This window comes from Artibeus jamaicensis, unplaced genomic scaffold (assembly GCF_021234435.1).
Source record: "Artibeus jamaicensis isolate MK-2021 breed Jamaican fruit bat unplaced genomic scaffold, CSHL_Jam_final scaffold_847, whole genome shotgun sequence".
NCBI classification, from domain to species: Eukaryota; Metazoa; Chordata; class Mammalia; order Chiroptera; family Phyllostomidae; genus Artibeus; species Artibeus jamaicensis.
The window spans coordinates 349,183-376,600 of record NW_026522057.1 but is presented as its reverse complement, the minus strand read 5'-3'; the positions used below and the strand labels follow the sequence as shown (position 1 = coordinate 376,600).

The following is a 27,418-nucleotide window of genomic DNA, read 5'->3' as shown; positions in this document are numbered from 1 at the left end:
TGGCTTTTTCTGCAGGGGTGTCAGCTGTCTGCGTCTTCTGGGAGTAGGAGCTCTGGGGTGCCCTGGGTTGAGGCCGAGGCGCGGCGCTGAATCGCGGCGCTGAACCGCTGCTAACTAATGCCTGTGCTTCATCTCTTGGTCCTCCAGTTCAGCCTGACCCTGTGCAAGAGGACGCGGAGAGCAACCGCTGAGGTGCAGCTGGGCAGGGGGACCAAAACCTTGACCCTTAACCCTTGCGCGAAGCCGGCCTCCGGCCGGCTGCCTGGCAATGGCGCGCTCCCGGGGGCGGGGGCGGGCGCGCAGTGGTAGTGCAGCTCTCCTCCGACTCCTCCCCCCGCGCAGGCGGATCCAGGCCGGGTTTTGCGGTGGAATCCAAGAGTGCTGGGTCTTCTGTCGCTCTCAGCAGCTTTCTACTGAGGGAGATCATGGTGCTGAACGAACTGTGGGCTGCGCTCTCCAGTGCCTCCGGGGCTGCTGTGGCCTGCTGCTTAGTAGCGGCAGCGGTGGCCCTGCGCTGGTCCGGTGGCCGGATGGCGCGTGGTGCGGCGGCCCGAGCGCGACAGAAACAGCAAGCAGCCCTAGAAAGCATGGACAAGGCGGCGCAGCGCTTCCGACTCCAGGTGACTGTCCGGGTCGGGGTCCAGGGGCGCAGGCTGGGACTACCCCCAGCAGCACTTTCAGCTGCCCCGACGCGCGCGGAGGGGCGTGTGATGCGCAGGGCAGGTGTGTGGGCAGCGCAGGTTTGTAACTTTCGGAACCTATTTTTGCCCAAATGCATTCAGTGCTCTTTCTGAGCCAGGTGGGGCCAAGGGGAGGAAGGGAAACGAAAGATAGGTTAGGTCTTAGAAGGCCATCTGCACTGGGTCAAAGGAGGAGCTTTGACCCTGGTCGGGTGGGTCAGTTGGTTGGAGCGTAGTCCAGTGGACCAAGAGGATACAAGTTCAATTCCGGGCAGGGCACACACCTAAAGCTGTAGGTTCGAACTCCCTCGGAGCGCGTACAGGAGGCAGTCAGTCGGTGTCTCTCTTCCTCTTTCCCCTCCCCCTTCTCTTCCTCCCTCTCGCCCTTTCTCTAAAAATCGATGAAAATATATCCTTGGGTGAGGAGAAGGAAGGGAAGGGAAGGAGAAAGGGAGGGAAGGAGGGAAGGGAAGAGAGGAAGGAAAAAAAGAGGAGCTCCGCTCCATGCCAGAGAATCTAAAAATTACTGGCTATTAAGAACGCTAAAACACAGGCGTGAGAACCAATAGGATGCTAGGGTTAGGACTTTGAAATCACCGAGTGATTGCCGAGGGAATCCGGAGAGCTTTAGAGTTTCAACTCTGTGAGGAGCCTAAGAGGGGGCAGAGAGTTTTTCGGGCCAGAATGGAAGTCTCCCCGGCTCCCACGCTCAGATTGTCATGGCCAACTCCTGACAAGTCCCTTCTATGAGCAGGTTTAGTTCCAGACCTTCCTGGGTGATCTGTCAGCAAGGTTTTCTCCTTCTAGATCAGCTCAGTGTGAGTATGAGGCAGAGGAGTGTCCCAGAAGAGGAGGCTTTTTTTTCCAGTTATATGAGGCACTAGACCTAGTTAGAAATCAAAATGCTGAATTGCCGTAGTTGTTGTGTGTGCTGAGGGAGAAAAGACTTGCTATGAGTGTTTCTGAGGGCATGTGTTTTGATAGGGTTCCTGTCTGACAGGTAAGAAGGTCCAGGGGACAGAGACAATAGGAGGCAGGAGGGTGTGCCTAGGTGGGAGACTGGGAGGGAGTCGCAGAAAATGGCTCTTAACAGACTCAGATGCAGCAAGTGATTTTTGAGTTGTGGTTGAGCTGGAACTCGAACCTAGATGCCCAGTGGGACTATCCAGCCTCATTCCAGTGGAGAGGTATTAGGAAAGGAGACTGAACCTTGAATGGCAGCCAGACCCAGAGTGTGGCCTTGACTGTGGTGAAGTTTTGATTAGATGTAATGGGATGAATTACTCCATACCATTCCTGGTCTAGCATAGATCACATTTATTTATTTATTGAAATAGAAATGTATCTGGTTCCAGCCTGTACTCATCCAGCTGGCTGAAAAGTCCACCATCAGTCAATTTTCAGGGCTCCCTCTGCCCTGATTGGGAGGCCCTGGTGTTCCATCCAGACTGGCCACGTCCCCTACTTGAGCACAGGTTCTCCACTGTGCAGTTCTCCTTCTCTGCCTGAGCTATCCTAGGTGCCCCACTTGGGGATCTGCTCAGCTGCTGCCAAGGCACCAAGTCCTTCTGTGCAGCCCACCTAGTTCTGCCAGCTCCAAATCCCATGGTGAGACAGCTGTAGGAATCCACCCACAGTTGCTGCCTGCAGAACTCCCTTCCCAGTTGCAAAAAGCCCACCTGCTGGCAGGAGTGTGGGGTGGTGGAAGGGTGGGTGTTCCCTGCCTTCAACTCCAAGCATCAGTATCTAGTTTCCCTCTGGAACTACCACCTTTCATTAATTTTAAGAATGGAATCCTTCAGGGCAGAAATTTTGACTCTGAAATACAAAGAGCTGTTTACACACCCTATCTGGGGCAAGAGAGCTTGGCCTTAGAACCGCAAAGCCTAGCTCTTCCAGGAGGGGAAGCCAAGAAATTTCCTTTCGGTTTTGCTAAGACTGGATAAAAAGGGAGAGTTACCTCAGGAGTCTCACTGTTTTGAATGAGGAGCAAAGGGGTGTGATCTTGATGACAATAGTTTTGTAGGCCTTGGGAGCAGGTAGGAGGTAGGCTGAACTGGACACCAGCCTGAACCTCCCCGACTCGAAGGCTGCCTCTGCTTGGCTCTGGAGTCACTGGATGACTGGGAGGTGTGGGCTTTGAAGATGTCTTAGCAGCCTTTCTTCTGGGGCTTTCTCTGCCTGGCCATGAATAGCAAGGGACACTAAGGGAAGCAGGACTCTGAGCAGACCTCTGGGAGATTACAGCAGCTTATAATACAGCTCCTGCCTGATAGACTCCACATGAAGCTCGATGGGAGCCTAGATAGCTCCTGTATTCTCCCCTCATGTGTTGAAGGAGGGGAGAATCGTAAGCATTGCCTGAATCATCACAAAACAGTTGTCTATTGTTCGATCTAGAACAACTGTAAAGCAAGGTATATTTCTAGTTAACTTTCTGTTGACCTTTTGAGCTTAACAACCTGTAACAACTCTTTGTCTGTTTTCCCCACCCTGCTTCCTAAATGAGTTTTGATATCCTTTCTAGATTGAAGAGATTGATAAAATTGTGATAGACTTTAACCTAGACATAAGGGGGAGGGCCTGTGGGAGGAGCTAGGGATTAGGGGAGGAGCTCTGCACTGTTTGTCACTGAATATCCCTATGAGGAACAACCTTATGTTTATAACAGTTCTATGGTTGCAACAGCCCCTCCCTTTCACTTCCACCGCGTCTTTATTAAGTCTCTCCTCCATCTTTGTTTGGTTCAGTGTGCACATATGGTTTGGCAATTCTGCACACACTGGATTGCAATCCTTTCTTTTTCCTGAATAAACTCTTTTTTGGTGATGAGATACCTAGTTGATTCTGTTTTTCCAGTCTATAAGAGGGAATCTATTAATAGAATATTATAGCTGGGAGGGATATCACAGAACAACTGCTCATGCTTCCTTGCCTTTGCATTTGTAGTTTGCATGCATAGGCTCAATGCCCTTTCCCCACATTTGTTACAACCTGTTTTGTCAAAATCCTACTGGTCTTACAAATGTTACTTCCTTCAAATGGATCTGACCTGTAGTTCCATCTCTTGGCCTTCTCCAAACCCACCTTGAACCTGATTCAGTAGATGGATTGAAGGACAGTATAGTTTTTGTTGAGACCAGTGTCAGTAGCATGTATGATCAAATGGAAGAGATATCTTTTTTTAAGTATATTTTATTTATTATGCTGTTGTAGTTGTCCCATTTTTTCCTTCCCTTTATACCCCTTTGCCCTGTACCCGCCTTCCCACAAGCATTCCCCCCGTCCCCACCTTAGCTAATGTCTGTGGGTGGTACATATAAGTTCTTTGGCTTCTCCATTTCCTATACTATTCTTATCCTCCCCTGGTCTATTTTGTACCTACTATTTAAACTTCTTATTCCCTGTACCTTTCTCCCACTCTACCCCTCCTCTCCTTGCAGATTACCCTCCATGTGATCTCCATTTCTGTGATTCTGTTCCTGTTCTACTTGTTTGCTTAGTTTGTTTTTGTTTTAGGTTTAGTTGTTCATGGTTGTGAGTTTGTTGTCATTATACTGTTCATATTTTTTACCATCTTCTTTTTCTTAGATAAGTCCCTTTAACATTTCATATAATAAGGACTTGGTGATGATGAGCCACTTGCTTGGCTCTCTGCCGACTTTCAGTCACTTTCCCTGCTACTGGCAATCAAATTGGGCCCTTCTGGTGCTGATTCCCAGCTGGGGGTGAGTTTGTGTGTGTTCTAGGACCCTGTGGGTCTCTCCAATGAACTCTCCTATGAGGCTTGAAGTTTCTCTCTCCACCACAAACCCCACAGTTTTTTACAGCCAGAGGTTTTTGAGGCTTTTTTCCCTGCGCTGGAACCTTGGGTAGCATGGTCTCTCTCACTCCACAGTTGTCTCTCCTGGTTTATCCACACGCAAATGTGGTCCTCCAGCCACTGCCTTGCCACAAGTCCTCTCCACCCCTCCTGCCTGTCTTCACCCCTATTACTGGTCTGAATGAATATTTCTTCTTTAACTCCTTGGTTGTTAGACTTCTATACAGTTCGATTTTCTGTCAGTTCTGGTTATTTTTTGTTTTTAAATTTGTTATTGTCCTTCTTTTGGTTGTGTAAAGAGGCAAAGTGTATCTATCTATGCCTCCATCTTTGCCGGAAGAGATATCCTGAAATAGAACAAAAGGTGATTTTTAAGAAGCCAAGAGGGAAAATAAAAAAGACATGGAGGACAATCCAGGATACCTGAAATTAGGACAGTAGGTGTTTCAAAAGGAGGAAAACAGATGGAGGAGTGATGATGACTTGTTGACGTAGAAATTCCCAAATCTGTAGAGAATTTTTATGAGGTTTTTTTTTTTTTTTTGACAAACATGCTGGGGAGCAAGGTCGCAGTTGCTCCAGAGCAGCGACTTACAACCTTTTCATCTCATTGCCTACATAAACCTGTTACTAAAATTCTGTGGCACAATAAAAAATGTATATTTTTGCCTAGCTGATGAAAAATAGGTATAGTTTTGATCGACTTACAAAAAAATAATAATTACCTACCTTTTTGCACCCTAGCGGCTCTTTTAAAAACACAGGTGCCTATACTTGTATATAAGGATTTTTTTTAAGTTCTTTTTTTAATAAATATTTTATTTATTTATTTTTAGAGAGAGGGGAAGGGAAGGAGAAAGAGTGGGAGGGAAACATCAGTGTGTGGTTGCCTCCCATGTGTCCCTCCCTGGGGACCTGGCCCACAACCCAGGCATGTGCCCTGATCAGGAATCGAACCGGTGACCCCCTGCTCCACAGGCCCGTGCTCAATTCACTGAGCCATATCAGCCAGGGCTATAAGGATTTTTTTTTTAATTTAAAAGAAAATTACTGATTTTGGAACTTCTGGGGCAAGATGGAGCTGTAGGTAAACACATCTCACCTCTGCACACAACTATAGCAAAAAATATAGCTACACTGCAAAACAAGTGTCACCCAGAACTGTCAGAAAATCGAACTGTGTGGAAGTCTGACAACCAAGGATTTAAAGAAGCCACATGTTCCAGATGGGTAGGAGGGGCAGAGGTGCAGAGAGGTATAGAGATGGGAACAGGAGGTCCCACATCGAAGTGTGGTGGATAAAAATTACAAGCAATGCCTTGGGAGTGAGGGATCCCAGCCCCAGTCCAGACTACATGGTTTAGAGGCCCAGCACTAGGAGAGAAAATCCCCATAATTTCTGGCTATAAAAACCAGCGGGGTTGGGGTGGTAAAAGAAATTGTGTCCTCTTAAAGGGCCCACAGCTGAACTTAGGACTCACACAGACACACCCTCTCTGGGTTTCATCACCAGGGCCATAGCTGGAAGGGCACCATGACACATGGGGAAAAAATGGAGTACGAGTGGGGAGACAACTTCCTCCTCTGCAAAACTCCAGAGGCCAGGCAGTGGCATTGTCTCCTCTGTGAACTCTCACCCACACAGAGCAACAGAGTGGTGACATAGGTGGCCCCACCCTGGCATTAAGTAAGGCTCTGTTCCATACAACTTAACAGGTGCCCTAAGACAGGGAGTCAAAGCAGCTCTACCTAATACACAGGAAGAAACACAGGGAGCTTGTCAAAGTAAAGAGACAAAGAAAAATGTGGCCCAAATGAAAGAACAGACCAAAACTCCAGAAAAAGAACTAAGTGAAGTGGAGATAAGCAAACTGTCAGATGCGCAGTTCAAAATACTGGTTATCAGGGTGCTCTAGGAACTCATTGCTTACTTCAGTGCCATAAAAAAGACCCAGGAAGAAATGAAGGTTGCATTAAGTGAAATAAAGAAAAACCTACAGGGAACCACAGTGGAGGGATGAATACAAGAATCAAATCCATGATTTGGAACACAAGGAAGGAAAAAGCATTCAATCAGAACAGCAGAAAGAAAAAAAGAATTAAAAAAAACAAGGGTAGGCTTAGGAACCTCTGGGACATCTTCGAACATACCAACATCTGAATCATAGGGGTGTCAGAGGAGAAGAGGAAGAGCAAGAAATTAAAAACTTATTTGAAATAAAAATGAAAGGAAACTTCCCTAATTTGGTGAAGGAAATGGACATACAAGTCCAGGAAGCACAGAGTCCCAAACCAGATGGACGCAAAGAGGACCACACCAAGACACATCATAATTAAAATGCCAGAGGTTAAAGATAAAGAGAAAATCTTAAAAGCACCAAGAGAAAGGCAGAGAGTTAACTACAAAGGAGTTCCCATAAGACTGTCAGCTGATTTCTTAAAAGAAACTTTGCAGGTTAGAAGGGACTGGGAAGAAGTATTCAAAGTCATGAAAGGCAAGGACATACAACCTATATTACTCTATCTAGCAAAGCTAACATCTAGAATTAAAGGGCAGACAGAGTGCTTCCCAGACAAGGCAAAACTAAAGGTGATGATGAACATCATCAAGACATTATTATATGAAATGCTAAAAGGGAATTATTTAAGAAAAAGAAGATCAAAACAATGAACATAAAAATGTCAATCAAATCACAACTATCAATAATCGAATCCCAATAACAAACTAAGCAAACAAGCAGAACAGGTGCAGAATCATAAATATAGAGATCATTTGGAGGGTTGTCAGTTGGGAGGAGGAAGGGGGAAAATGGAGGGAAGGTACCAGGATTAAGAAGCACAAATTGGTAGGTACAAAATAGACCAGGGGATGTTGAGAACAGTATAGGTATTGGAGTAGCGAAAGAACTTATATGCATGACCCATGGGCATGAATAAATGGGGGGATTGCTGGAGGGAAGGGGGGTACCAGGTGGAAGGGGGAAAAGGGGAAAAATTGGGACAACTGTAATACAATAATAAAAAATGTATTTAAAAATGTATTGATTTGAGAAAGAGAGAGAGAGAAACATTGATTTGTCATTCCACTTATTTATGCATTCATTGGTTGATTCTTATATGTACTCTGACTGGGGATTGAACCCACAAACTTGGAGAATCAGAGGATGCTCTAACTAACTGAGGTACCGGGCCAGGGCTATGAGAATTTCTGGTACCAAGAATTAACCAATCAGATACAACTTTATCATGTGATGTTACCAATAAGATGCAACTCTTATATAGGTCATTGCATGACCTATATAAGACAGGGCATTCACACAGGATGGTTATTATTGTGTTGGCTATTGTCATTTTTAAATTTGACAGTCTAAGGGAAAAGAGCTAGTGCTTCTGGCTAAATAGTCAAGTATTGTGTGTTTTAAAAATTCTTGTGACAGACTGATGGAAAATTGCTGTTCCAGAGAATAAAAGTTTTGTAGGTCCTTTTGTGCATTTGAAATTAAGGAGGGGACATAAGGATAGTTGGAGAAAGCAAGTCAGGGATTGGATTACAGGACAGTTAATAAGATTGTGTGCTCTCTTGAGGGTTAACACTCCCTTATAGTGGTATTACTCCTGGTATTTCAAAGGAGTGTTAACCTGGATACACAAGAACAATGAATGGACAGGCTGGCCTGAAACCTTTCGCTAAAGAGGTTGTGTAAGCCTGAGGAATAACTACACACCATGACCTGCCCACTTAGGAATTTACGATCAGCTCACCCTCTGAGGTTCTGGTCCACAGAATCCATTTTTTGGGGGGTCCGCAGATTCCATGGTAGCTATAGTGTCATTCCCTTGAAAAAGTGTGCGTATTAGAGTGGCCAAACACTCAGTTTGAAGTTGTCTGTACACTTTCCTGCATTCTCCGTACAAAGTTAGTTTTCCCCAAGTCGTCTGGAGGTACAGACTTCCTTCTGGTGTCTTGTGAAAGAGAAAATGTCTCAGCTTCCTGATAACCAGTTAAAGACTTTAAAGTAGTTGCTAGCAGTGGAGTCATCAACTTTCAGCATGGAAGAACATTAGGAAAGAATTAAAAATTTATACTGAGAACTGAGGAGAGCTTGCTGTTAGCTTGTAGTTGAAGTGCACAGGGACTTTGTGGCACCTTGTTAGCCAGGCAGGAGACGGCAGCCAGACTGTCGGTGCTAATTACCCCAGTGTTGGGCCCTCTGGTGATTTTTACTTTCTTTGCCATACTGTTAGGCATTTAAAAAACAAAACAACGATCACTTATGTATATCATGGGGAGGGGGGAACAGTCTTTCACTGTGAGGTGAGAAAGGCAAGGTGTAGTACTGTGTGTATAGTATGATCCCTTTGTGCAAAAATAGTGTATAGGTCACCAATTATATACATTGTGAGTTTTTCATAAACTTTTTTTTCCTGTAAGGTTTCATCAGAAACTGTTAGCTTGGGGTCCCCCTGCCACATCCCCACCAAGAAGAGGGACTGGGTAGGGTGGTCCCAGAGTTGGGGGAATGTTCACTTTTCATTTTGTGTATATTTTTAAAAGGATTTTATTTGTTGATTTTTAGAGAGAGAGAATGGGAGGGAGAGAAACATCACAACTCTAGTGGTATTTCTCTCTCGAGTGCCCGCAATTGGTGACCTGGCCCACAACCCAGGCATGTGCCTTGACTGGGAATCAAACAGGCAACCCTTTCGTTTGCAGGCCAGTGCTCAATCCATTGAGCCACACCAGCCAGGGATCATTTTGTATATTTTTAAAAAAATACCCAGGGAAGAGCTAAGTGCTACATCATGGTGTGCTAGTGTAATGTCTTGATTTGAACTAATAAAGCTGTTTTACAACAGCTTTAAACCTTTGGTATAACAGCTTATACTTATTTTGGTATAAGTTCTTCCAAAGAACTTAAGTCTTTGGAATGAAGTTCAGCTCAGGTGGGTCAGACTGGGTAGAGGACCAGGAGGCCCTTGGGCAGGTGGAGGGCCTGGAGAGGAGGCCACCAGAAAGAATGACCTCTCCCAGCATCAGAGAGGGAAGAAGAGGTACCCAGAGGGAACCTCAAGGAACCTCTGTCTGTCTCTACTGTCTGGCTTCTTTTCATCCTTCAAATCACAGCCGAGATGTCACCCACTGGGAGAGGCCTGCCCATGCCATCTGAATCAGTTCTCTGCTTATTTCTACCACAGCACTCTTCTTTCTCACACTTGCCATGGTCTGTTCGTTACTTGTTAATTTGTTCTCTTGAATGTAAGCTTTCTGAAAGCAGAGAATTGCCTGTCTTAGTCATTTCTTAAACTCATAGTCCATAACATAGTCCTTGACACATAGTGGATGCTCAGAAAATGTTTGTTGACTGACTGAATAAGTGACAGAAATAGCTGAAAGGCGGGAGGAAGATCAGGGAGGGTGGTGTCTCCAGGCCCAGGGAGTCTCCAGGGAGACATGGAACAAAAAAAGCAAAGTCAAGTTTGTGTTGGATTTGGCAACGAGTAGGCCCCTGGAGACTTTGACAAGAGCAGGAGACCACAGAGATAAAAATGGGTGGCTATGACTCAGATCTCCTTTAGCCTAGTCTTCTAATCAGCCCAGTACCCCTGAGGAGGAAGTAGCTGGGTGTTTGCAGGTAGAGGCTGATCCCAGGGACTCTGGGAGTCTTGAAACCCGGCCATGAGGTATCTGATCAAATGTTTGTCCTTCAGAGAGCTCTTTCCTGACCACCCTTCACCTGCATGCTGCCCATTTCCTGTACCCAGTTTTATTTTCTTTATGTTATTAATCACTGTCCAAAATTCTTATTTGTTTACTTATTAATTATCTGCTCACTCTTAATCTGTATCTTGTGTAAACCTCCGAAAGCATGGATACACCTTTTTTGTTCACAGCTATAACCCCATGCACCTGGTACAGAGTAAGCATCATATCTGTGGAATGAATGAAAAAAACCCTCTTTTGTATGTGGCTTTCAGCTGCAGCCTAATCACCCAGGGTGGGTGCTTCTCTTTTTCATTTTCCCTTGTTAGTGGCTGAGTGGTCAGGTGCAGGCGGACAGCCAGCAGGCAGCCCGTGCTGGGTGGGCAGAGAACTGTAGGTTTGCCTGTGTGGTCCCAAGCAAGGCACTTCCCCCATCTGAGCCTCAGTTTCTTTACTGTACAAAGGAAATGGTAGTCGATCTAATCAAAACATAGAGCATCCCAGCACGGCGCCTGGCACACAGTGGGCAGCCATCGCTGGTGGTGCTTTGCAGTGGTTCAGGGGTTTCCTTCTGGACCCAGGGCAGGGAGACTCTCTTTTAATGTGCAAATTCTGAATATCCCCTCAAGGCACAAGTTTTCATTTCTCTGAATAAATATCCTGAGGTTGAGTTGCTGGGATGTGCAATAATTGCATGTTTTTGTTATTGTTTATTTTTTGAAGTTATCACACTGTTTTCTAGAGCAACTATACCATTTTATATCACCGCCACCGATCCAGGGGCAACTGGTTTCTCCACATCCTCACCAGTACTTGGGACTGTTCTTATATATTTCACTTAAAGTGTTCTGGTACATGTGTCATAATATCTCAGTGATTTTAATGTTTTCATCTGCTTATTTGCCATCTGTATATTCTCTTCAATGAAATGCCTGTTCATGTCTTTTGTCTATTTTGCGACTGGAGTGTTTGTTTTCACTATTGCCTTTTGAGGGGTTTTGTACATTCAGATACTACCCTTTGGTTGAATATGGAGTTTGCAAATATATCTCTCCAGTGTTCACTTTGCCATTTCATCTTTCACAGAGCCTTGGGTTTTTGTTTTAATTAATTAAAAAAAATTAGCCTGAGCATGGCTTCTCCCTGGGTATCCCCTCTGGGAAACTTCGTGAAGAGACAATATCCGTGCTGTCCAAGGTGGCAAGGGCTTGCCCTGGCTGCGACACAGCCTCAGATTTGTGGGTGGGCATGTCTGTGATGGATTGGCATGTGACTGAGCATCTGCTCAGTAGGTGTGGGCACATGAGGACGTGGCCCACAGGTGTCCGCTGCAGCTGTGTGGGGCCTGTAGGGATTCGGGGACTGATCTGAGGTGTCTCCCCAGAACCCTGACCTGGACTCAGAAGCATTGCTGGCCCTGACTTTGCCTCAGCTGATGCAGAAGTTAAACAATGGGGAGCTGTCTCCACAGGCTGTGCTCTTCACCTATTTGGGAAAGGTAAGGCCGACCAGCGCCAGGCGGTGATCTTCTTGCAATGGCTTTCCAGCACAGGCTGTGGGGAAAACCTGGCCTGGAGTTTATCCTGCTGAGGGCCTTGGCGGTAACGCAGTGCCAGGGGCTGCTGGGGTGGGAAGGAGCCAGAGCTACAGATGTGTGTGTGTTTGTATGTGAGAGAGAGAAGAGAGACAGAGACAGAGAGAGATGGAGAGAGAGACAGAGAGAGAAACAGAGAGACGGATTCTGTGTGTATGGGGAGGAGGAGGGCACTGAGCATGTTGTCTTAGCCAGAAACCTGGCTTTCAGCCCAGATTTCCCTCTCCCTCCTGTCCCCACCCCATTGGTCACCAAGTCTAGCCTGTTGTTTTTCTATTGTGCTCTCTAGTCCACCCCCCTTATCTGCACCTGCCTTCAGCCACCTTGGTTCTCCACCACTATCTCCCTTCATGATCGAGTGCCGGCCCCTGGCCAGATCCCTTTCAGGTCTCCGGTTCCTCAGTCACCACCCTTCTGTTTCCCCCGTCTCCAGCATCCCCTCTGGCCAAGGCCTTCGGGAGCTTGAGGCAAGCTCCTGCACAAGCCAGCTACTGCTCAGCTGTTGGCAGTTCCTTGGCACCTGGGGCCTGCATGCTCTGTGCTGGTTTGTGTGGGGTTCCTATATTCTAGAAGGCTCTTTTCCCTTTTCTTTATCCTGCTTGTTGCAACAGGTGCCTCTGGCTGAGCCTTCAGGGCTTAGAGAAGGAATCTCCTCTTTCATGAAGTCTCCGTTACCCTCCTCTCCTTCCAGCCCGAGCTAGCACATTTCTCATCGCCTTATAGGGCCTGCCTTGTTTTTCTCTTTCCCATGTCAAATGTGGGTTTTTTGGGGGACAGAGCTTATCTTATTTGTCTTTGCACCTCAGTACTGGATGGCGTGTCTTTCAAATCAAAAGTGCTCAACAAATATGTTTGAGATAACGTTATGAATGTGACTTGTGTATGACTTCTTGAAAGAGATCACAGGAAAGCATTCTGGTTATAAATTGACCTCCTGCCTTCCTGCCTTCAGTAGCCGGGAGACAGATTTCATGAGCCTGAGTGTGATAACAGGACCTACATGCATTTTCTCAGGTGTTTCACAGGAACCAGAGTATTTACTGAAAGCTGTACCTCATTGTTCCCTGGCCTTTCCTGTCTTAGGGCCCTGTTGGGTGTGGTGTGGTGTGAGAGCTTTAATGTGGTGTGGCCAAGCTCCCAACCCCTTTACTGTGAGTCAGTCACTCCCCTGTGTGACTTGATTATCAGATTCAATACTTCCTGGAAGAGAGCACAGTTCCTGGGGCAGATGTGGGCCAGGCCTGGGACAGATGAGTGGACTGGGCTGTGGGAGGCTGGAGCCTGGGTCTCGCCCTGCTGCCCTGCTCCGTGCTGACTCTGAGTGTGGTCTGAGGTGGGGATCCGCCCCTGTCTGATTCCGGTCTGCCTCACTGGGCAGAGGTGTGACTTGAAGGGGAGGGGCGTGGCCAAGGGTCATCCTCCTTCCAACTCATTCCCTTTGGGGGCTTCTGATGCCAGTACCTTTATCCTTTGAGTGCCCTGGCCCTGGGACTACTCTCTCTCTTCCACTTGGGGTTGAAGACCAGAGACAGCCAGGGTACAGCTCGGGCCATATTTCCCCAGTGAGGTGGGTGCTGGGTCCTAGATTATCTGCTGTGCTCTGGACTTCCCTTTCCCTGGGTATACTTTAAAAGGCCAATTTTATGTTATGTATGTTTTACTGCAGTTTGTTAGCTTTTTTTATTTTAAAAGCTAGCCTCACTCTGCCTTGTGCACATTTCTCCCTCCCCTAGGCCTACGAAGTGAGCAAAGGGACCAACTGCGTGACCACTTACCTGGCGGACTGCGAGACTCAGCTGTGCCAGGTCCCAAGGCAGGGCCTGCTCTATGGTGTCCCTGTGAGCCTCAAGGAGTGCTTCAGCTACCAGGTGTGCCCTGCCGCAGTCTCAGGCCTCAACTTCCCTCATTGCTGCCAGCCAGCTCTGTGGCCTGGGTTACCCTGGGCCCTCAGGAAGTGTCAGGTCCAGAGGCCTTGCGTGGGCACCATGGTGTGCCTTGCCTTGGCCTGAGAGGGTGGTGGGAAAGGACCCTGTGCTGCCGAAGGGCCCTGACTCATCAGCCATGTCCCTCTCGGTGACCATCTTTCCTTCTAGGGCCAGGACTCGACCCTGGGCTTGAGCGTGAATGAGGGGGTGCCAGCGGAGTGTGACAGTGTGGTGGTGCAGGTGCTGAAGCTGCAGGGTGCTGTGCCCTTCGTGCATACCAACGTCCCCCAGTCCATGCTCAGGTTGGGTCTCCGGCATGGTGTGAAGGCAGGGTCACCTGTGCCGGTGTGACATGGCTGACCCATTCCTGCTTCCTCCAGCTATGACTGCAGCAACCCCCTCTTCGGCCAGACCACAAACCCATGGAACTGCTGCAAGAGCCCAGGTGGCTCCTCGGGGGGTGAAGGGGCCCTCATTGCAGCTGGAGGCTCCCTCCTGGGCTTAGGCACTGACATCGGGGGCAGCATCCGCTTTCCCTCCTCCTTCTGTGGCATCTGCGGCCTCAAGCCCACAGTGAACCGCCTCAGGTTTGGTGTAGGAGGTGGTGGAGGAAGCTTCTGGGACCCTTGCTGTGTGACCTTGACCTAGCTTCCCACCTCTCTGGGCTGCAGGCAGGGGTTCTCTAACTGGGGATTTTCTGGGAGGGAGTATCACAACGCAACTGGCCCTGAGTTGCTGTATGGGTGTGTAGTGGGGCAGAGGTTGGCTCCTTCCTGTTTCCAACATCTTGTGTTTCTTATCTAGCAAGGTTGGCCTGAAGGGCTGTATTTATGGACAGCTGGCAGGTAAGGTCTGCAATTCCCTTATGCGGCAGGCCCTATAAAGCTCTGGGTCTGGAGGACGGGGAGGGGTTCTGCCTATCCACTTCTGCCCCTGCCTGTCCTGGGAGCAGGGTTTGCTGCCTCCCCTCTTCCCCCCACCGCCCCACCCCCATCCACTCTAGGTCTGAGTTCCTACCTCCTTGTCTCTGCCCACATTCCCTGGCCCAGCCCTTACTTGGACACTACCCCAGAGCCCACTGGGGCCGAGTGATCTCTCTTCCCTCCCCTCCCCACCTGACAGTACAGGTCTCAGTTGGCCCCATGGCCCGGGACGTGGATAGCCTGGCACTGTGCCTGCGAGCACTGCTGTGTGAGGACATGTTCCGCTTGGACCCCACTGTGCCCCCACTGCCCTTCAAGGAGGAGGTGAGCAGGGGTAGGGGTAGGCACGGGAGTGAGTTCAGTATCACTGGAGCCCAGAGAGCAGCCTCCAGGCAGGAGGGGCAGGCTGTGGAGGCCCTGTCTCCTGAAAACCACCCTCAGCGAGCTGAGACCAGGATCAGCTGCTGCTTCCAAGATAGCCACCAGATGGAGCCCTTACCTGCATTTAGAAACTTCAAATTGGCAGCTAGGAACCTCTCTGCTGAGGATGCTGCTGCCACTGAGAAACCGCTTCCCAGCACGGAGAACAACTTGGGACAGAACTCCTGTACCTGCTCTGTATGACTCTCAGCAAATGGGAGCCTTTCTTCAGTATTTGTGCCAGTATCCCCAACCCTCACTGTGGTGCTTGGCACATAGGCTGAGAGTGAGTTAAGGACAGTTAAAGGCACAGCTGTCTCCTTGTCAGAGAAAGCTGGGATCTGTGGACCGAGTTGCATGCTGACTCCCCAAAATACCACCAATTAGCCTGTTGATCAGACCAAGCCAAGTTCAGTAATTTCTGTGGTGAGGGAGAACATTACCTCAACACAACCTTAGTAGCAACAGGATGGGGAGGGGGTGGTGGAGGATGGGTGGATCGGCAGGCAAAGCAGGGATATTCGTTGAGATTTGAAAGTCCTATTTAAGTATAGGGGTTTCTAAGGATCATGATGTAACAATAGTTTAGGACTGGTGGACACAGCAAGGTGAGGACTTTTTAGGTGAGGGAATTAAGGAGTCTTAGAGTATAAACTTATTTGATACTTTTATTAAAAGAGTGGATGGGGTTTTCAAGAGTGAAAAATAAAATTATTTGTACTTTATGTACAAAACATTCAGGAGTAGTCAAGGTAAATGGATGTAGGCAGTGGATAGTAAAGTCACATTCGTCCATACAGTAAGCTGCACTTGTCCCTCACCCAGCCCAGCTTGCCTTGGAGAGGCCAAGGGCCCTGGACAAGAGAGTGAGCTTAAGTGTTTCTTGGCAGGTGGGAAATCTGGGCTGATGGGTGATCTCCCCGGCAACAGCAGAGAAGGATGTTCTAACTGAACCCAGTGGTTTACGACGCCCTCCCCGAACGGGAGGAGAGGTGGAAGTGAGGTCCTTGTCCTGAGGTCTGGAACAATTTATGATGGAGTCAGGACTCGTATTCTTGAAATGGGCAGTGCAGAGCCTCGGCTCAGGAGACAGGATGCCTGGGTTCCAAATTCAGTATTGTCACTCTGCGTCAGGTGGCCTTGGGACAGTTTTGGCCCCACTGTGAGCCTATCTCCTTATCTAGATCTGAAGTCTTAGTTTCCTGATGTGGGAATCTGCATACTTGCTCTGCCCACCTGTGGAGCCATCGTGAGGGTACCTGGTGAAAGGGGCTGGCCTTCCTGGAGGTCAGTTTTCATTGGATCCAGGCCGCAGCCTGGCAGCTGTGTTGGCTGAGTAGCTTCCCATCTTTGGGAGCCTTGCCTTGGCTCCTGACTCGACTCTGACTCTTGGGTTTTGTCCCCAGGTCTATGCAAGCTCTCGGCCCTTGCGTGTGGGGTATTATGAGACAGACAACTATACCATGCCCACCCCGGCCATGAAGCGGGCTGTGCTGGAGACCAAGCAGAGACTAGAGGCTGCTGGCCACACGGTATGGCTGCGGGAGCCCAGAAGTCCTGGCATGGCCCTTCTTTTGGGAAGCCTTCCTGGCACCCATGGCTGCCATCCCTTCCTGGCATCCTTGCACCCCGATTGTTTTGTGGTGGGGGATGGGAACTGTGTCCCTGTGGCATCAGTATATAGAGGGCTAATCAGAAGCGTTGGGGTAAGTGATTAATGGTGAACCGGCCTGTGCTAGGGACATGTGGGCGTGGCACTGGGAGGGCTTCATCAACCACAGTGGTGTGCCCCTGTCCACACGTTCCCAGGGCCCCGAGATGGTTGGCCAGTGGGTTTTGGTTTGCTCGTCTCGGGCAAGTTTATGTGTGCCTCCAGGGAGTTCATGGGCCAGTAAGGCTACCGTCATGGTTCCAGTGAGAGCTACTCTGTGGCAGAGTTGGTCCAGTCTGTCCTCAAGGCCACTTTGGCAACATGGGGGTGGTGAGACCCAAGTGTTTCTAGGTTTGGAGGTCTTCCACCTTTCAATCCCTGCAGCTGATTCCCTTCCTGCCAAGGAACATACCCTATGCTCTGGAGACCCTGTCGGTAGGTGGGATGTTCAGCGATGGCGGAAGCAGCTTCCTACAGAACTTGTGAGTGCTGACGGGCTTCGAGGTCTGTGGTGGAATCAGGACGTGGGAGACTCGGGGAGAGCAGCAGGGTGCTTTGACCCCCAAGAATGGGCCACCTGGGGAAGGACTGGGGACAGGCCTCAGCTGAACACACAGGAGGACTAAGCATTCTGGGCAGGGACCACACTGCATCTCCAATTGTAGGTTAAGCTTGGAGACACCTTACCAGGGAGACTAGAAAGGTGCCAGTACAAGAGAAGGCTGGACTGAGCATTTGTGGCCTGGCCCTGAGTTGAGCTATTTGAGAGGTGGAAGATGGGCGGGGAGCTACCTGTCTGTTTGGGAAAGATTGGGAGACAAGGGCAGGATCAAGCAGGTGGGGAGGGGCCTAGACATCACGCTGTGACTGAAGGCTCTTCTGACTTGGGCCACGTCTTTCCGTTTCAAGCAGAGTCTCAGTTTTCTCTTCTGTAAAGTTGGTGGCTTGGACAGGCCTGCTTTAAGGGACGTAGTGGAGCAGAGCTCACATTTAGAGAGGGAAGCTGGTTCTACTTGAATGTTTTCAGACCTTAAACATTGACAGAGGCAGAGGACAGAGCTCTGCAGGTATCTATGGTGACGTGCTTGGGCTGACTGGACTTCCCCCACTAGCCAAGTATGGCCTAGGCTTCAGTAGAAGGTGCTACCCTTCACTCTAGCCCTGGGATTGAGGCTGAGGATTGGCCATCTGAGACCTTTCCCAGAGATCTAGAGCCAGGACCGCCCTAGGGATAAGCATCATAGGTGACCCACTACGGACAGCCCCACTGGTGCCTCCAGGCTGGCATCATCGACAGGGCGCCTTCGGCATCAAGCCCTGGCCTGGGCAATGTTGCCCTCGGTCCTTATTGCTTGGAGCTGAGCTTGCCAGGGAATGCGACACGGAGTCCTGCCTTGGGGAGCTCCACTGGGGGGTCCAGTAGAGCCCAGGCGTCCTGAAGGAATAGCAGAAACAAGTCACACATTTGAAAGGAGGCGGATGGAGGGATCGGAGACCAGTGGTTACTGAGTCTGGCAAGGAGGGAGGTAGACAAGGGTTGCTGAGTAGAAAAAAAGGGCGGGGTGGTGGTGGAATGCAGTGGGTGGTGGAAGCCAGGAGGGAAGTCTGGGGTGGGAATGCCTAGACTGGACCCTTTGTCTCCCAGCAAAGGTGATTTGGTGGACCCCTGCTTGAGGAATCTGATGTTGGCTCTGAAGCTGCCTGGGTGGCTTAAAGGACTGCTGGCTTTCCTGCTGAAGCCCCTGGTGAGGGCACAGGGAGTGGAAGGGGTGGGTGTGTGAGAGGGAGTGTCTGCGGCTCTTCCCCCTTCTCCGTAGCCTCTCTTAGTTTGTGCAGGCATGGTCTCTTCTCTTCGGCTCCTACCCAGACTCCTCTCCTCCTCCCATTCCCTATCATCTTTAATGAGCCTGAATGCTACAAGGGGTGTCAACAGGAGATGTGAGGGGAATCGACTGAGGGAGAAGACACGGGTGGGTTGGCCTGCAGAAAACTGTTGTCAACACTTGGCCCAAAGCTGAGTCGCTGACCCCGTGTCTGCCCTTCTGCAGGTCCCAAGGTTGGCAGCCTTTCTCAGTGGCATGAAGTCTCGGTAAGACTGTTTACCAGCTCAGATACTTGCCTCTCTCTTTCCCTGACCTGGGTTTCTGACAGGAAAGGAGGTGGGAAGTAGCTTCTGAGGCTGGAAGTGGCCCAGACAGGGTAGCAAGTCTGTTACTCAATATTTCCAACTTGACTAAGTGCTGAGGACAGGAGCTCTTTGTCCCCAACACTATTCAAGTTGGTGATATCAAGTTAAAGAGTCTATTATGTACTCCCTCTGTGGCCTTCAGGTGGCATCTTAAAGTTCCTGCAGCAAAGTTCAGGTCTGGCTGGAAAGCAAGGGCCTGAGGGAGCTAACAGGTTGTGGGTGGTGGAGAGGAGAAGGTTGGCCTTGCTGGGCATGGGTGGAAAGGGCCAGGAAGGAGTTGCTGTGGGGCAGGGAAAGGGGGATACTGGGCACCTGTGAGAGATGCTGCTTCTAGCGATCTGAGCCGCACTGAGCTGCACAGTCTTATTTGTCCCTGGTGTCTTGAGCAGGAAAAGCAGGGCATAAGCTGCCCCATTTTCAGGCCCTGATAGCCTGTGGACTTGCTCCTTCTCCCATCACCAGGCATTTAGGACCTTTGACAGCTCTGTTTTCTGCTAAGAGTAGGTAGGAATCAGGCCTGGTCTGCTGTGGAGTCACTGGTGACCCAGCCTAAGTCCCTTTTGGGCCTTCATTTTCTCAGCAGGACAGTAGGGATTTGAACTTCTGTCCTGCACTACCTCCCTCACAGAGCTCCCATAATGTTGAGATGGGTCCCTGCAGGAGTGAGACCTGGGAGGCGTTAAGGGTAGGGTTCTGATAGTGCTTATCCCCATGGCTGTGGCCTTCACAGCTGATGACCTTACTCTCTCTGCCAGGTCCACTGGAAAGCTCTGGGAACTGCATCACGAGATCGAGGTGAGGCCAGAGCTCCTAGACTAGGGTGGGGTGGGGATGGGGGTGGACAGGGCACCGCCAGTAGAGTCTCTTGGGCACTGGTCCCACTGGTCTCCTGAAATGTCCTGTCATTCCCTCTTCCCCTCCCGGGCCTGGCCTGTTTGGGCCCTGCTCTCTGACCCTCACTTGCCCAAATGCACATCCTTGGGGGTTGGGTCAGCTTGAGGCTCCTATTCTAGACACCTCTTCACCCCTCTTTGCCATCCTGGCAGGAAGAATGGTGTCCACAGTTTGTATAGGAGGAGGAGAAATTGATTTCCGCTGAAAATAGCTATGCCGTGTGCCCTAAGGACCTCCATCTTGCTGTGGCTCAGTTTAGATCCCTGGACAGGTGCCAGGGCCAGAGTCACCCCAGCCACACAGTGCCTGTATTGGAGAGTTCAGGTGAGGGGCTGGGTCTGAGTGCTCCACCTGAGCCTGTCCCCTCCCCAGGTGTACCGCAACTCTGTGATTGCCCAGTGGAGAGCGATGGACTTGGATGTGGTGCTCACCCCCATGCTGGGCCCTGCTATGGACTTGAATGCCTCAGGCATGGCCTCAGGTGAGGCCTGCTGCCCCGCTGTGCCCCTGACACCTCTAGCCATCCCCTCTCTTCTGTGAATTCAGCCCTGTGCCTGGTGGGGCCACTGGGAAGTAGAAGAGGATCCCTGGGGGAGAACCTGGCTCTTGAGGGGCTCATAGTCCGGCTGGCTAGACAGGTGGGAATCTTGTGGGATGCCCTGGGAAGGACACCCACCATTCATCTTGAGTTACAGAGTGTGTGGTTTGGGGAGGTGCTGTTTGAAGTCCAGGTGGAATTTAGATAAGCCAAGAAAATAGGAACAACATTCCACATTCCAGGTGGGGGCTTTGTCACTCACTCAAGTCTCAGCCCTGGGAGAGAGCCTTTCCCTGTCTCCCCTGTGGAGACCGGGTGCCATTTCACAGGGTGGGAGGCTAAGGCGCGGACAGGACAGTTGGCATCGAAAGTCACTGAGCTGTTCCAGCCACTTGTGCTGTGTCTCAGGGGCCGTCAGCTACACTATACTCTACAACTGCCTGGACTTCCCAGCGGGGGTGGTGCCTGTCACCACAGTGACCGTCGAGGATGAGGCCCAGATGGAACATTACCAGGGCTACTTTGGAGACATCTGGGACAAAGCGCTGAGGAAGGTGAGGTCATGGACTGGGCTGGCCAACTCTGGGTCTCTCTTCCCCTGGACTCACCTATACCCTAACTCTAGTTGCTGTGGAGAAAACAGTATATAAGCACACAGAGTCTTTGCCTCTCTTTTTTTAATGCAAGGCCCTGAAAGACTGCAGCCTGGCCCTGCTGTGCTGCCCCTCCTGCCCAGCTGGGGTACTTTCTGGACCCAGGGTGGGATCCCACCTCGCTACCTCCCATCCTGATCCTTGTGTCCCTTGCAGGCCATGAAGAAGAGTGTGGGGCTGCCTGTGGCTGTGCAGTGCGTGGCTCTACCCTGGCAAGAAGAGCTGTGTCTGAGATTCATGCGGGAGGTGGAGCGACTGATGACCCCTGAAAAGCGGCTGTTCTGACTGCTGCCTGCCCAGCTGCCTCTGGAGGACCCACTCGATCTGCACCTAGCCCGGTCAGGGCACAGCTGCCACCCTTCAAGGAAATATTTACCTGGGGGCACAGGCTTCCTTCCCTTTACCTCTCCAAGAAGCCAAGACTCCCTGGACCTTGCTCCCCTGCCTGGTCCCCAGCCTCTGCCCTGACCCTCTCCACATGTGGCAGCCAGTGGGTATAACATGGGCAAAGGCCCACTGAGAGTCAAAAAATGGTTTCTATCCTGTGTACTTCCTGGCCGTCCTTGTTAGGGCACAGGGTTGGAGACTTGACCTTCTAGAGCCTGCCTCCAGCCATGTCAGTGTCCGGCTCCCAAACCTCCCCTGGTTCCCGTCACATACAGGATGGACACAGGCTTCCCAGAGTGGGTGTTGCAGACCCAGCACTTCACCCTACCCCTCCCTGCACCCTGCCTTAGACTGAGTCCTACTTTGATAGAGACATTGCCCTTTTGCTTCCTCCTTTTTTTTCTTCTTCCATGTGCTGAGGATGCCCTTGCAGATCCTCTGCCTTTAAATACTTTGACGCCTGCTCAGATCCCTCTTTCTCCAGAAGGCTTTCCCTCCCTCCTCTGAGCCTTGGAGTAGGCGGCCCGTTTCCCTCAGCCTGCCCAAAGGCGTCTGGGTGGGGAGGCTGCCTCTCATAGCGCACTGGTTCTCCTTGATGGCAGGGACCCAACTGTGCATCTTTGTCCCTAGTGGCCAGCACAGGGCTGGGCACAAGAGAGAGCAAGGAGTGGAGTGCTGACCCTGAGCTGGTACTGTTGGAGAGAAGGACCCACAGGCCTGGGGAGGTGAGCATCAGAAAAGGCAGTCTGTTAAAGTGCTCACAGGGCTGGCCAAGGACTATATTGGTCTGAGAAGGCTTCCTGAATGAGGAGGACCTCTGTTGAGTCTAGAAGGTTCCCAGAGGCTGAGATAGGGAAGGAGGAACATCCCAGGGAGAAGAAATAACAGTATGCCCAAAGGCCAGGATGCGTTTGGTAGAGGGAAGCATGTTAAATGGGCACAGGAGAAGCAGCGAGGATGTAGGTGGGGCCAGACCAGGGTGAACTTTCGGGGCCAGTGCAGGAATTTGAATCCTGTCTCAAGGGCAATGGGGAGCTCGAATGATCACGCAAGTGCAGTGAGGAGAGTAGACTGGATGGATGGAGGCTGGACAAGGATAAGGAGGTTGTTCCTTTATCCTAACCACCTAGGCATGAGCTAGGGAGGCGGTCCAGGGGCAGAGAGAGGCGGTTTGGAAATTGGCAAGTGAGATGCAAGTGAGCTGTCTCAGCTCAGTCTGCCAGGTTACCTCTCACTGCACTGCGTTGCCTGGCAGGTTGTCTGTCACTGTGTTCTCTGGTGACAGACTTCTTGGCCCTAACAGCAGGGCCATCTCACTCCTCCCTGGTCCCAGCCCTGAATCCCCTGCTTGCTGTAGAAGGCCTTTCTGAGCCTGAGCATTCCAGCAGGGTGGACCCCAGGTTCTTAGCTGGCCTACTTCAAACTCTTTTCAGATCTAGGTGCTTTCCTTCACCGTCCTGATGTTTCTGCTCCCCCAGTTTGCAGAACCAGTGGCACCAACATTCTCTGCCAGGGGCATCCTGCCTTGGTAGTCCCAGTCTCAGAGCAGGTGTGAGGCCCTACACCCTGGTGCTGACTAGAAGGCCCAACCCGCATGAACACCTTGATGGGGGTGACCCAAAAGGTGTGGCACTCTGCCCTGGTTCCTCATAACTGCTGTGTCATTTTGTCTCATATAATTCCATGAAACTACCTGCAATCTGCCCAGTTTTCTGTTTTTGGTTACTGATATCCTTGTGCTTTCTGATGTGAGGCTTCAGTGGAAGGTGCCAGTGCCTCTCCTTCATTCCTTCACTGGTTCAGTGATAGGCCCTTGGAGCCTCAGTATGGTCACACCCACCCTGTGCTTAGTGGTGCTGAGTTCAGCCAGGCCTGGCTCCCATCCTTGGGTTCCTGGGCTCGTGGGGGTGGTGGACATTGACACAAGCACATCTGTTCCTCAGGTGATTAGGACTGGGGGAAAGGGCAATAAGGGGTCAAATGCTGCTGAAAGGCAGCAGAGGTGGTCATTGCAGAAGCACCATTTCCACTCCTACTCTCAAATCCAAGTCGCCTGCCTCTCCTGGACACTGCAGTAACCTCATTTGGCTCCCTCCTTCCATCGTCACCTGTCTCCCAACCAATTTTCCATATAGTAGCCGGAGTGACTCCTTAGAAGTGTGTATCAGATTGAGTCACTTTTCTCCTTAAAATCTTCCAATGGCTTCTCATCCTACCAAGAATAAAATTCTGTGTCCCACAGGGCCCCGTGTTCAATTTTTGTTCGTTGTTGTTCAATTAATAACCGCAAACTCAGTTATTAACAACCACACCTAAAACAAAAGCAAACTAAGGACAGCCAGATCAGGAGATGAACCATAGCAATGGAGATTACATGGAGGGTTAGCAGCAGGGGAGTGGGAAGAGGAGAAGGGGGGAGAAGGTACAGAGAATAAGTAGCATAGATCGTGGGTAGAAAATAGGGGGGAGGACAAGAATAATATGGAAAATATAGAATCTAAAGAACTTGTGACACATGGACATAAAAGGCAGGGGGAATGGTGGGGGAGGGGTATGCAGGGTGGAAAGGAATGAAGGGGGGGAATGGGACAACTTTAATGGCATAATCAATAAAATATATTTAAAACAACAACAAAAAAGGAGTGGATGTATTGACATTTACCAAGAACTTACTATGACCGATTTATCTTTTGGGCACTTAATAGTTATGCCATTTAATCCACTTACTAACTGAATTATAGGCATCTTCCCATTTTATAGAAAGGTGATATACCTTTCCCAAGGTCCCACTACTAGAAGTGAGGGAATTAGAATAGAAAAGTGGGTCAGTCTATGTCAGAGCCTTCGCAGCAAGCTCTTCCTGGTGTCCCATGATGCTGAGGCACAGAGGAGTGACAGCATAGCCAGCCCCTTCCCTTCTGATCACAGGTCCAGGGGCACCAAGACCCTCTAAGTCATGTGACTATTGCCTGTTTTCAGCTTTTCCTCCTTTCCTGGGTCCATTGCCACAGCTTCCTGCCTGGCCTTCCCCATCACCAGACTAGTAACAAATTGTCCTTCGTATAGCAGTTGGATGACCTTTTTAAAAAGTTAAAAAAAAAATCAGACATGATCAATTTATTTCTATATTATGTATTTTCTATTTGTGTTTTTCTACTTGGTTTGCAAGATATCTACCTTGATGAGTGATACTGGTAATAGCTTTCTAATAGTTTATCTTGTTATCTCACATTATTATTCACTGCTCTAATGATCAATGTGATTGTAAAAACAAAACAAAAAACAGCAGCTTGACAAAAATCACAATTCCTTAAGTCCAGAATTCAATAACTTGGACAGTTAATTCTTCTGCTATATGTGACATTACCTAGAGTCATTCTTCAATGATACTCAGCTGACAGATGGCCTAGTCTGAAATGACTAAAATGACTTCACTTGCATGTCTCCTGCTTTGGTGGGCACAGCTGGTAGATAGGCTCAGCTGGGCCCTTCACCATCTCTGTTGCAGGCTCAAGGCCCCTCCATGTGGTCACCAAAGCAGGGCAGTCAAACTTGGCTTGGCAGCTCAGGACTCCAGGAGTGAGCATTCTAAGGGGCCTTTCCGGACGCTGCATGTCTTCTTGTAATCTAACTTCAGAAGTTCAAAACTTTCTTTCCAACACATTCTATTGAGCCAACAAGTCATTAAGGCCTACCCAAGTTCAAGGAGAGTGAGGAACGGACTGTACCTCTCAAAGGGGGAGTGGCATGTCCATACTAGGAGTTGAAGGATTTGATGGTGGCCCCCTTAGATACAAGCTACCATGTTCAGAAATGGGTGACCTTGGTAAATGTACATCTGATCACACTTAAGATGTTTGGTGTTACTCTCAGTCCAGAGTCCTGATGATGACCTTCAAAACCATGCTTGATGTGTATGATGCTGTCTACTCTGGTCTCCTCCCATTCCTGAGTGCTCACATCCTGGCCACAGGGCCCTCAGGTGTTGCTGGGACACTGCACACTTCCCAGCTCTAGGCTCACTGCTCTCTCTGCCTGGAACACTCTTCCTGTGTCTCTGCCTCAAGAATTCCTGCTCATCCAAGGCAAGGGTCTTTGTCCTCTTACAACTGTCAGGTGTGCAGAAAGGGCCTATTTGTGCTTCTGTACATGTTTTAAAATAGGCATTGTGTCTTAGTAATAGGATTCAACACCTATTAGGCTGTGGAGTTAACAATTCATTATCATTGGAAAAAACAGGCATCATTACTTCTGCTTTGTAGAGGGAAACCGAAGCTGAGCGAGGGGTGCTAATTTATCTAACACAAAAGGCCTGAACATGACTTGGAATACTTCCTTCCATCCCAAAGACCTACATCCAAGATTGCTCTATCCAGCAAAGATTTCATTTAGAATGGAAGGACAGATAAAGTGCTTCTCAGATAAGATCAAATTCAAGGAGTTCATCATCACCAAGCCCTTATTATATGAAATGTTAAAGGGATTTACCTAAGAAAGAGAAGATAAAAAGGATGAACAGTGAAAGGACAGCAAACTCACAGTTATTAACAACCACACCTAAAACAAAAGCAAATTAAGAGGACAGCTAGATCAGGAGCAGAGCCATAGAAATGAAGATCACATGGAGGGTTAGCAACAGGGGAGTGGGAGAAGGAGAAGGTGGGAGAAGGTACATAAAGTAAGTAGCATAGATGGTAGATAGAAAATAGATAGGGGGAGGGTAAGAATAGTAGGGGAAATATAGAATCTAAAGAACTTGAGACACGTGTTCATGAACTAAAGGGGGGGAATGGTGGGGGAGGGGTGTGCAGGGTGGAGGGGAATGAAGGGGGGAAATAGAACAAATGTAATGGCATAATCGATAAAATAAAAATATATATTTAAACAAAACAACAAAAAAAGAACTTGAGACACATGGTCATAAACTAAAGGGGGGAATGGTGGGGGAGGGGTGTGCAAGGGGGAGGGGAATGAAGAGGGGAAATAGAACAACTGTAATGGCATAATTAATAAAATATATTTTAAAATTTTTTAAAAAGGCCTGAGCCCTGGCTGGTGTAGCTCAGTGGATTGAGCGCGGGCCTGGGAACCAAGCAACCACGGTTCCATTCCCAGTCAGGGCACATGCCTGGGTTGCAGGCCAGTTCTCTCCCTCTCTCCTTTCTTTCCCCTCTAAAGATAAATAAATAAAATCTTAAAAAAAAAAAAAAAGGCCTGAACAGAGAAGAGTTGAACCCCCCTGCCTGGCTCCAGATTTTCCTCGTGCACCATCCCAAGAATATGCACTGAACACCCCTTGGGGGCTAGGTTCTCTGCAAGGTGACCACACTCACTGGGGACAGAGGCCATGTCTGTGCATTGTGCTCCTCTGCTGGTGTCTGTTTATAGGAGGTGCCAGTCATGTCCCTGTCCACCCTCCTTTTCTCTCCCTGGGGTTGTGATACTGGAGTTCAGGACACAGTCAGGGGACCTGCCATTGTCTCTGTTAGACACTATCTTTTAGGGCCACTGCAAGGTTCCAGCCTATTGAAAGCCTTTGGGATTCTGGCACTGTTGCCCACTCTCTGCTCTGCCTCTCAGCTTGTCCACCCACAAGTCTGAGCACTGGACCTCTCCAACTTCATCTAAGTCACCAGTAAATATATGGATCAGATCAGGGCCAAGAAAAGAGCCCTCGGGTGTGTCACTCCAGATCACCCATCAGGGCAGCCTGATGTGCTACATCCTTAAGATTATATAGCCTTTGGATCATCTTCCCATACACCAAAAGATAGTGGGTTCAATCTGCAGTCAGGGCACATACCTAGGTTTTAGGTTTAATCCCCATTTGGGGAACCTATGAGAGGCAACTAGTCAATCTTTTTCACATTGATGCTTCTCTCTCCCCTCCCCTTTCTCTAGAAGCAATAAACATGTACTTGGGTAAAGATTAGAGAGAGAGAGAGAGAGTCATATAATTAAGTACTGAGCTTCCCAACCAGCCTTGGCTGGGTCCTCCCAAGTTTCCCAAACATAGATTGGGAGTGGTGACCTGGATGCCC

The 27,418-nt window shown here is 49.4% G+C and overlaps 1 protein-coding gene across 1 annotated transcript; it reads left to right on the top strand.

Annotated features, from left to right (window-relative positions):
- Nucleotides 1–335: 335 nt before the first annotated feature.
- Nucleotides 336–23,620, top strand: FAAH (fatty acid amide hydrolase). Its single transcript, XM_037149474.2, has 15 exons — nt 336–620; nt 11,589–11,702; nt 13,532–13,666; nt 13,892–14,025; nt 14,104–14,310; nt 14,528–14,568; nt 14,846–14,970; nt 16,473–16,598; nt 17,102–17,199; nt 18,363–18,462; nt 18,766–18,806; nt 19,661–19,700; nt 20,172–20,280; nt 20,746–20,891; nt 21,147–23,620. The coding sequence occupies exons 1-15, from the start codon at nt 426–428 to the stop codon at nt 21,273–21,275; spliced, it is 1,740 nt and encodes a 579-aa protein (XP_037005369.2). The 5' UTR covers nt 336–425; the 3' UTR covers nt 21,276–23,620.
- The last annotated feature ends 3,798 nt before the right edge of the window (nt 23,621–27,418 follow it).

Coding starts and splice junctions, on each gene's coding strand:
- FAAH (XM_037149474.2), top strand. CDS start 426: ATGGTGCTGAACGAACTGTGGGCTGCGCTCTCCAGTGCCTCCGGGGCT. Junction 14,971..16,472: donor CACTGCCCTTCAAGGAGGAG/GTGAGCAGGGGT, acceptor TTTTGTCCCCAG/GTCTATGCAAGCTCTCGGCC. Junction 18,807..19,660: donor CTCAGTGGCATGAAGTCTCG/GTAAGACTGTTT, acceptor TCTCTCTGCCAG/GTCCACTGGAAAGCTCTGGG.